This window comes from Procambarus clarkii, chromosome 3 (assembly GCF_040958095.1).
Source record: "Procambarus clarkii isolate CNS0578487 chromosome 3, FALCON_Pclarkii_2.0, whole genome shotgun sequence".
Classification (NCBI taxonomy): Eukaryota; Metazoa; Arthropoda; class Malacostraca; order Decapoda; family Cambaridae; genus Procambarus; species Procambarus clarkii.
In genome coordinates, this window is record NC_091152.1 from 25,295,194 (window position 1) to 25,306,286 (window position 11,093).

General features: G+C 43.9%; 1 protein-coding gene across 1 annotated transcript in view; it reads left to right on the plus strand.

Annotated features, from left to right (window-relative positions):
• LOC138368637 (uncharacterized) overlaps positions 1–11,093 on the plus strand; it is a 169,987-nt gene that overhangs the window by 98,101 nt on the left and 60,793 nt on the right. The window contains exons 6-7 of the mRNA XM_069331296.1: positions 3,093–3,237; positions 4,512–4,645. Of these exons, the coding sequence (XP_069187397.1) occupies positions 3,093–3,237; positions 4,512–4,645 (279 nt within the window). The remainder of the gene's footprint in view (positions 1–3,092; positions 3,238–4,511; positions 4,646–11,093) is intronic.

Below are 11,093 nucleotides of genomic sequence, written 5' to 3' on the forward strand. Positions count from 1 at the left end.
CTTTAATATACTGTACCTACAATTTTCTCTCATCTTCTTTTTTTCATTCCATGTAACTGTTATCATTTTTTTTTGTCTATAAATTTTTGCAAGTATTTACCTACTTAAAATTTTCTTAGATTAAGGACCTGCCCGAAACGCTGCGCGTACTAGTGGCTTTACAAGACTGTAATTACCATATTATGTATCCTCACATTCCCAATGTACATTCTTGTATATGCATAAATAAATAAATAAATAAATATACATTGGCTTCTCTGTGTGTGGTAGGTCATGTCCCTTTGTTCTCGCTTGCTGCCTGTCTTCTTCGTTCCTCATCTTCCTTCTACACTCTTGTCCCTAGCTACTGGTGCTTGGGCTGTTTTTCTGGTCTTTTCCTTACATTTTTCTGTTGTTCTCCTTCTCTCCTACACATTGTCGTGTGTTTTAGTATGTGCTGCTTGGCTCTACTAATGCTAGGTTGGACTTTGTCCATGCTCAGTTCCCTGCTTTTACACTGCCCCTGTGTTCGGTTCTGGTCCCGAGTTTTCTTCTTCTCCGTGTTTGGCACTTCCAGCTTCTGGGTTGCCCTGTATGCAAGGGAATGTAGCTTCTGTTCTTCCTCCTGCCCCTGCAGCTTCTTTTCGTTGGCCGGGAAATGCTAGGCTTCGGGTCCTGGCTCCGGCCTTTTTCTTTGTTTCTTTTTGGGTGGTGCATTTTTGTTTTTGTGCTGTTCATGTCCTGGTTTGTTTTCTTCATACCTTCTTCGGTATTGCATGCTTCGTTCTGCCCTGTTGGGGCTGCATTCTCCGCTCCTGTGGGCTGCTGTGTCCTTGCTTTTCGCTTCGCGTTTCGGTTCGCGGTGCTTGCTTCCTTGGCCTCGGCCTGGGCCCGGGCCCTGACTCTTCATTTTTCATCGCAATTTTGCCCTTGCTGTTTGCGGCTTCTGCGTTTTGCCTTTTTTTCTGCTGGCGGCTTCTAGTTGTCATCCGTTATTGGACTTGTTGGTCCTTCAGGAGTCTCGGGGGGGGAGCGATTCTGTTCACCCGGATTGGTTCTTTCCTGGTTTGCCGGGTTTCCTGGCTTGTCCTGCCAGTTGGCATTTTCACGATCTCGTGGTGTCACTTCTCACGAGTGTTGTGTCAGAACCACAGTGTTTCCGATCTCTTGGCAAGCTCACTAGCATTGGGAAGTTTTCTGTATGGCAAACGTTCCATCTGGTTCCTTGCCGGCTTGGGTTTCCTGCTCTGCTTGCTCGGTGTTCGCATCCGAGGTTATCCCGCGGCTCCACCTCTTTCTATGCTCAATCGGTCCATGGTGGGGCTGGTTCGGTTCTGCCTTGAGTCGCTCACCATCTGTTGGTGATCAGGTGACTTCGTTGATGGTGTCCCACCTGCGTGCTTCGTCTCGGTGGCGGTGTGGGTATTTGCGACGGTCCTTTCTTCTCCTTTTTCCTTTTTATCCCTTAGTGTGTTTGCTGCGTTTTGTTGGAATGGTCTTGCCCTTCTCTTGTGGGGGTTCAGGGCCATCATCTTACCACATACTGTCGCCTTGTCTTGTGTGGCACTGGCAGAGCTGCTCCAGGTTGCTTCAGATTTGATGTTCCCTCTGCACCAATTCGCAAGCTGTCTCTGGCGTAATTCACCTCCAGCCTGCTCTTGCGCTGCTTGTGCCATCATGGTTCTTGGATTGGGTGCTCTCTTTTCTTCTCGGTTTGTTGTGGCCCCTTCGGTTCTGGATTGTTTTCAGAGGCTCTTTTTCGTGTTGGCATTGGCCTCGGGGGGGGGGGGTCGGGTCGGGGTGCTTCATGCTTTCCTCCGGCGCCGGGGTTTGGCTCTTTTGGTTCTCCTGATAGATTTGTTCACTTGCAGCCATCTCCTTCTTTTCTGTCGATGACTGATGCGGCTGCTTTCTGGATGGGTCCTTGGGTTGTTGATGCTTGGTTGGTCTGGCCGCGGGTGCATCATGTGTTGTTCGGTTGTGGCGTTTCGCCGTCCTTTGTGTGCCATGGCTGCTGTAACCTGGGTCACGCTTTGGGTTGTTCCTGTCAATTTTCTTCTTCCCTGTTCCAGGGTACGGTTCTCTCGGGTCGTTCATGGGGTGGTTAGGTCCTGCCAGCCTGCTGTCTATCCCCGTGCCTACGTTGTTCGTAGGTTGGCTATGCGTGCCTTCGTTGATGTTCCTGGGCTTTGTCGGGCCTGTATGGCCTTGGGTTGGCAGTTGCAATCTTTTGTCTCTACTTCACGTTTGGGAGTGAGCGACTTCCGCCTCCTGGGTTAGATCCCTCTTGTTTTTGTCTTTGGGTAGGTAGCTCCGGGGAACCAATGGGGCTTTCCCCAGAAAACCAGAGTTGAATGTTATGAAACGCCATTTTCTAGGTGAGACCCGGAGGCTCCCCGGCAACCCTCCCTCCTGTCGGTGGTTTTTCACGTGTTTTTGATATCCAGCCTCAGAACTGGGGTGTGGATGGCCATCGCGGGATTCTGGGGCTCCCCCTTCTCCCTCCCGGGAAGGGAAGAGCTGCGCAGATGGCGGCGCGACGACGTGAAGTCATATTCGGTTGCTCGTTTCTGTTTGGGGAGTTCTATCCACATGTTCGGGTTTTTGTAGCAATTTTCACCAGAATAGGGGTTTGTTTTGGGACGCCTACCTTTCTGGGTGCCTAAACCTGGTCGATGGCAGACATAGAATGCTTCCAACCACACGGGGTTTTTATAGGCCATTGTTCCTCGCACCTCTCTGAGGGGGTCAGGTTCTGGCTTGTGGTGCCCGGTAGGCCCACAGAACTCCATACACATGACTGATGCCAAAGTCTGATATTAGCATATCAGCCTGGACAGCTCTGGGGAGCCTCCGGGTCTCACCTAGAAAATGGCGTTTCATTACATTCAACTCTGGTATTTTGCATTTAGAATTGTATGTGAATTACTTTGGTTCTTGCTAATGGTAATCAGTTACTTGTACAGTACTGCATCCAGTAAATTTCTCTCAAAATATTGCAAAAACAACAATGTTTGTATTATTACATTTAATATTTTAGGTAATTTTTTGATCATGTAGTTACTGTCAGAGGACTAGAAAGACATTGACGAGTTTTTTTTTTTGTACAACAGAAGCGAGCATCTGTGCAACAAATGTCAGTCCAACCAGCTCAACCTGCAAAAGGAGTGAGCGGTGTAAAACTGGGAATGTTTTATAAAAGTTTCCCCACGGGAAGCCTCGAGAAGGAAATAATAGATTCAACCGTCCCTATTATTGGTGAGTGTTTTGTGTCATTCTCTTTACTTTTAAACCTAAGCCAGTCAGTAGGGTTAGCAGGAACGTCATAATGGGAGTCATTTGTGGTTGTTTGTGAACCTCACTAGACCTGGGTGGGAATCCTTAAGAGTGAGATTATTGGTCACTGTTCCTTCATTGTATAATGCCTGTTTGTGCCTTCACCCACCACTTCAGTTTGCTCTCCTCGTCATCACTGTTCTTGTCTGATCGGAGACATTCCAGTGTTCGTCCTCTTAGGATCTCTGTTTCACCTGACTGGTTCTCTTGAGAGTTGGGTCAATATTTGTTAATATAATTAGGCTAGTAATCTGGGCCAGTGACTTGTTGGTACTTACTGCTGGGTACTTACCCAGCAGTAAGTACCCTGGGTATTGACCTTGGCTAAGCAGTGCCTGGACCAGAGATGTCACCCAGTGACCTGATCCAAGAACCTTAGCCAATGACCTGGATCAATGATCTGGGAGAGTAATCTCGGCCAGTGACCTGGTCCAATAACCTTGGCGAGTAACCTCAACCAGTGACCTGACTACCTACCTGTTGAAGATTCCTGAAATCAGTGTCTCTGCAGCCTGGTCTCTGACCAGGCCTACATGTTTCTGGTCTGATCCACCACGCTGTTTGATGCAGCTGCTCGCAGCCTTACCTTACCTTGAGGTTACCTTGAGGTGCTTCCGGGGCTTAGCGTCCCCGCGGCCTGGTCGTCGACCAGGCCTCCTGGTTGCTGGACTGATCAACCAGGCTGTTGGACATGGCTGCTGGCAGCCTGACGTATGAGTCACAGCCTGGTTGATCAGGTATCCTTTGGAGGTGCTTATCCAGTTCTCTCTTGAACACTGTGAGGGGATTGCCAGTTATGCCCCTTATGTGTAGTGGAAGCGTGTTGAACAGTCTCGGGCCTCTGATGTTGATAGAGTTCTCTCTCAGAGTACCTGTTGCAGAGTTACCTGTAAGCCTTGTGAAAGTCACAGCCTGGTTGATCAGATATCCTTTGAAGGTGTTTGTCGAGTTATCTTTTTGAACACAGAGATTGGCCAGTTAGGCTCTGTATGAGTAGGGGAAGAGTGTTGAAAAGTCTTGGCCCTTTGATGTTGATGCTTATTGCACTTCTGTTCTTCAGTAGGGGTGTTTTGCACATCCTGTCATGACTTCTGGTCTTATGTGGAGAAAGGGTGGCGGGCCGCGCGTGGGAAGGGTGGTTGCCTGCATGTTTGACACCTTTGCTCTAGTGTAAAGAACACATTTTGGTGTTGCAGGTGTGAGCTTCATTTTCAAGGAGATTTACTACAACCAGATGACTTTCTCGTGTCAACTTTGCCAGATGAGTCGCATCAACCAGGAGAATATGCTCACCCACCTCAAGTCATACGAGCACACCAACAGATATGTGGTAAGATGCTTTACCTTTAGTACACATGGCAGAAGTCAAATAGGTATGATCTTAAGCACATTTTGCTACACTGTACCTATGCCTGGGTATCTGGAGCCTCATATACCGGACTAGCAGTCGATGGAACTGTAGGTCGGTATTGGGTTTGTTTTGGCATCAGGGAGGGCCCCTCACACGGTCCATAGAATTACCCCAATCACCCCAAATCAGGCCAAAACTACCCAAATCGTCCTAGCATTACGTAAGTAATGAAGAAATATGGCATATTTATTTACTATAATGTTGGTGCTACACATAGGACATGATCAAACCTATTTTTACTCTGAAATAATCTAATTTCATAACGAAATTAGACGTAAATATGTGAAAGGTGACGCCATAGGAAGTCGACGGTCCAAGCGACAATTGTGTGGAGCGACTTATCCAAGAAATATGGTCGCCAGGAGAGTGTTTGCTGCCATATCAGCCTCCTGTACACAGTGATCCAGTCCTTTTCGTTCATTGAACACCGAACCCTACACGCCCTCTGATATATTGCTTAACCCTTAAAGTGCGCATCACTTCATATGAAGTGTAAATCGTTTTACCAGTCAACTGCGCTTCACTTCATATGAAGTGTATGGGTACCGCGCACGATTTGAATGGCCCGCGGTGTAGCTGGGGGTCCCATACGCTGCCCAGGGGCTCTAGTAAACAGCGGCCATTTTGAAAAAAAATCCAGCTCACGCTCCGATGGCATGGGAGGCCTCAGTTTAGCGAGAGTCACCATGGCGAGCGCACGGTCAAACGCCTCACGAGCACGCATCACTCAGTCCCTCACCCCAGAGCAAATAGCCCACGAATTATTCTCTGAAGGTGAAGAAAGTGTGTTTGACGATTCAGACAACGATGAGGATTATACACAGTTGTCGGGAGATAGTAGCAGCAGCAGTGAAAGTGAGAATGACCGCCATGCCATGGCGAGGCCTATACGCTCTCCCATGCCTCCTCGCCCATTTTCTACCCCAATTCTACCACGACCTCACAGTTCCTGTGGATATTTTCTGTTTGAGGGTGACGAGTCAGAGGGAGGTGACTCCTTTTCTGGGTTTAGTGACTCAGATCAAAGTTTTATTGAGCCTGTGGCTGGTACCAGTGGTGTAACTGGGCGAGAAATTGTCGCGTCAGCAGCATCTCGCCCAGCCAAGCGCCACCGCATGGCACCACATGAGGGACCAAGACCCTCGTGTTCACGTGCACCCACCTCACGTGCACGTAGCCGCCGTGCTTCTCGCAGACGGTATTCAGCTCCTGGTCGCCGGTATGCATCGCTTCCTCGCTGTCTTTCCTCTGCATCTCGCTGGACGCCTGGTGTACTTGAGTGGAGTGATGGTGACGACTTTATTCCTAATATTCCTCACTTTGACGATAAAGATGTAGGGATTACAAACCTTTTCCCTAATCAAGGTGAGGACATGGCTGAGATGGAATATTTTACAGCATTCTATGATGAACCACTCATGGAATACATTGTACACCAAACGAACCTGCATGCTGCTTACCTGATTGAGAGGGAAATCACAGAATTTTCACGACTGCAGCGTTGGAAAAATACCACAGTGGCGGAAATGTATGTGTTTTTGGCACTGTTTGTTGATGAAGCACTGTCACAAACATGCAATAAATGACTATTGGAGCAAGGACAAGACAATACCAACACCTTTATTCGGGAAATATATGTCACGAGACAGGTTTCAGATACTCCTCAGGTGTCTACATTTTGGAAGTGTTCAGGACCGAACACCTGATGATAGACTGTGGCGAGTGAGGCACTACATGAACGATGTTATTGGAAAATTCAGAGATTTTTACGTACCAGCACAGAAGCTGGTGGTTGATGAATCTCTCATACTTTTCAAGGGACGTGTTCCATTCAAACAGTACATTCCCTCAAAACGAAACCGATTTGGCCTGAAATTTTTTGTTCTTTGTGATTGTGAGACAGGATACGTGTTACACATGATTCTGTACTCTGCTAGTGATGTAGACATTCCCGGTAACGAGGAACATGGATTCTCGGGGAGTGTAGTGAAGACCATCATGGCTCCGTGGATGAACAAGGGACACATTTTATACACAGATAATTACTATACAAGTCCCTTGCTAGCTCGGTTCTTGCTAGAAAATAGAACCGGATTGGTTGGTACAGTAAAGCCACAACGAAGGGAAATGTCTGTGTTTGACAACGACATTGCAGTTGGTGAGTGTCAGAGAAGGAAAAGTGATAACATTCTGTCAGTTCGGTGGAAAGACAAAAGAGAGGTGAACTTGTTGACAACAATTCATGATGGAACAATGGTGAACAGTGGGAAAGTGAGCCATAAAACAAACGCACCACTATATAAGCCAGACTGTGTTTTAGACTATAATATCAACATGCGGTTGATTGATAAATCAGACATGATGATTGGCACTGCAGAGTGTGTGCGGAAGACATGTAGGTGGACGAAAAAAGTGTTCTTCCATCTTGTGGACATGAGCATGCTGAACTGTTTCAACATGTACCTTGTGAGAACTGGACGTAAGCCCACTTTCCGTGACTTTGTATTTGATGCTGCAATACAGTTATTAGGAAAGTTTGCAAAAGATGTCCCAGATATTCAGCGGCCCATCATAAACCCACTGTTGCAGCATGCTGGTACTCCACGCCTCGCTCACACTGAAGGCTTCCTAGCACACAAACTTAAGTATTTGCCACCTGGTGTGAAGCGTGCAATAGCCCAACGTGATTGCTTGGTGTGTAAAACAACGACACGTAGAGACAAGAAACGGAAGCTTGTGCAAACATGGTGTGAAACGTGTGGTATCCCATTATGTGCTGTCGACTGCTTCAATGACTACCACAGTCTAGAAATCTTCTAAGTGTGCTTCAAAGTGTGTATAGCATGTGCGAGTGTGTAAATATGTAAACATATAAGCAGAACATATAATATAATAGACTGTAATGACATATTATATTGCCGTAATTGAAAACATTTGTGTGCGCCTGTGTATACTCAAATATGCAACAATTATTGATACAAAATATGTTCAAACAGTATTTGAAACACAATTAGTGAAAAAAATTAGATAAAATGCGCTTAGACATTGTAAATAAATAGCGCGAAAATATATTTCTGGCAACTCTGGCTGTTTGAGGACCGCGCGCAACATCTCCCGGGCGTGTACTGCATGAGCGACCATGCAGATTGTGACGTCATCGCAGAGCTTCTCGGCTCTATTGCAACAAAAGTAAGTACAATAGAATTTTTTTTTTATTTTTCCCGTGATCAGTGAACAGAACTTAACAGATTAGCAAAAAAAAAAAATTTTTTTTTTTTTCAAAATGACATGCGCCTGTGTGGATAGCAGGATATTAGACCCCGAGCATGTTAAGGGTTAATTAACAAATATTCACAAATAAAGATTATATTTGTATATGTTATCAGAAAGGCAGATATAAAATAGCTTTTGTGAATCCATCACAGAGATTATACCTTATTAGAGAGGAAAAATATTCATACTTTAAACAAGGCTTCATGGCCGACGCTCTCCTTACCGATATGGGAACTATGACCTTCCGAAGATCAATGTTAATTTAATCTAGATATTGTAATAAACGAAGTTTTCTATGTCATCATAAAGACATAAATATAAGCTGCATGTTAATACTTTGGCATAAATATAACTGAATTGAAAGTTAAGATATATGCCTTTTTATAGTTACTTGATGGCTCGCTCAGGGAGTGTGAAGGCCTCCACACAAGCCAATCAATTTTATAATTACTTTGCATATATGCAAAGTAACGCCATAGGTCTTTGTCAGAATAAAGCCATGTAGACGATAATGTAACTACATTTCAAGGAAAACATATCTTAATATAATTATTAAATGAATGCAAAGTTATGGTTAAATAAATAGCCAATACCACACAATCGCCGGTGTCCGGACACATGAATAGTCGCATTAGGTGAAAGGAAATGTACCCAACCATTTCCATTTACCCAACCAGTTTGTGCACCCTATACTCATCCTCTGTGCGGTAATTTATTGTGCATCCCATACTCATCTTGTTACCAGTAGTTTGTGCAACCCATACTCATCCTGTGACCCGTAATTTATTGTGCATCCCATACTCATCCTGTTACCGGTAGTTTGTGCAGCCCATACCCATCCTGTGACCTGTAATTTATTGTGCAACCCATACTTATCCTGTGACCTGTAGTTTATTGTGCAGCTAATACTCATTCTGTGAGTCATAGGACATTGCGCAACCCTTTCTCATCGTGTGAATCTTTGTTTACTTTGCTCTCCATATTCATCCTCTGCACGATAGTTTCTTGTGCAACCCATACCCATGATGTGAGTGGTAGTTTATTGTGTACCCTATATTCATCCTGTGAGTATAGGGTACACAATTCTTGTTTGGATTCTTGTAATGTTATTTGTCTATTTGTAGTCACAGTATTTGTGCGCCCCTTGAGGGACTTGAATTAGAGGGGGGTTGAAATAGCCTAAGCTACTCTATCCCTTTGAGATGTATTTATTGCTTATCTCAATAAACATACTTGAACTTGAACTTGGGTACACAATGAGTTCATTTGTACTCCATACTCATCATCAAGAAGTGTATTTTACCAGCATTGTAATATAAATTAAGAATAAAAGCTTAACTGGATTACGGACCCATAATCAAAATAAGAGTCATCACTAATTATCATGACAAATTCTCTAGGCTACACTTCCGCCTTCGACAAGCTGCCGCCGGATGTGGGTATAGTTTATTGTACACCCCCGCACCCCCAGTCCTGGAAGGGCGGGCATTGGGATGTGGACATGTGTACCATTATACCCCCCCCCCCCCCACACACACACACTCGATCCTCTCCTGTTAATAATACTAATAATAATAATAAAAATTAAAAATAATAACGTTAATAAATATTATAATTAAAACACTTACTGTAATACCCTAGTGCTTGAATGAAGGTGAAGGAAAGACCCAATAAATGTGTAAGTGTATTAAAAACCAAATTTTCGTTGGGTGAGCTGGCAGGTGAGCACCACCTGCCAGCTCACCCAGTAATGAACATCACCTGCACACTGCACCGAACCACTTGCCAGCAGGTGCAGAAGTACGATGGAGAGAGCAAAGTATACAATATTTCAAGTATAATATTAAAGATATATTTAGGATTTAATGTTTTCCTATAAAGTTTCAATAATACCTTTATTTGATTTTTTGTATTATTTTCTACCACAGACGTGGCCACACATTAACAATGCTAACCAGCATATATACATTTTCTTCAGTCTGCCATGGACTCTAACCCTTTCCACTACCGCCCACAAGATGGGTATAGGGTGCATAATATAAGAACTAAACTAACTAACTCCATTGATAGGGTTAGAGATTTGTTAAACATATAGTTCAGGGATTTATTGAACAATCAACCACATAAGGTGATTGTAGTGTTTTTAAAATGCTAGGCTAAGCTACATACGTAAATACATAAATACACAGATTTACGTATGCCCTACATAAAGTGTTCGATGTGTCTTTTACATAGTGTCATTAACGTGCATTTACAAAGGTGAAATTGAATTCTGACCAGCTTCCACATATACTTTATACACATACATATACACACACAGACGTATGCGTACATATACATATATATACATACATATATACACACATACATACACATATATTTGTCTCTTTTACTCTGACAAGGTGAGATAACTGATAGAGAAACTAGTGTGCAATTAAGCACTTAATCACTGAAGGTGATTAAGGTGCTTTCACAAGCTCAGGTTATAGAGTTACATCACATACATTCATTGTATAATTGATACGTTACATGGTCAATCTAGGGTACAAGTTCAATATATCATCAAGTGTTCCAGTATTGAAATAGTAATTACACAGTTCAGCATACCTCAGCCCAGGAGGGCGAAAGTCAGTCAGTATGGGACATTCTACAATATAATGTTCAAGGCAGTGCATATTTTCTCTTTCACAAAGTTGACACATTGTGTACTCGACATTTGGGTTTTGAGAAAGCTGCCAGATACGTCTATATCCCAGGCGTATTATGGCCACTATAACATCACATTGCCGGGTTCTTGTTCCATTAATCCTGTATGTGAATGTCTCCGCACGATATCTATCATAATATTTAATGCTACAATTTTCAGGTCTTTGTGAATTTGTTAGGTCGGTGAGATTTTCATTAGATGTTTGCTTAAGTATTCTCTTTGTCATTGCTAATGAAACACCCATATAAATTTCTACCACTGGTTTTCTACAGGCTGTCTTTGCAAGCATATCAACAGTGTCATGCCTTGAGATGCCAACATGTGATGGTATCCATAGGAATTTAATTTCAAATCTCTTTTCTTTGGCAGCTAAAATATTCATTCGAA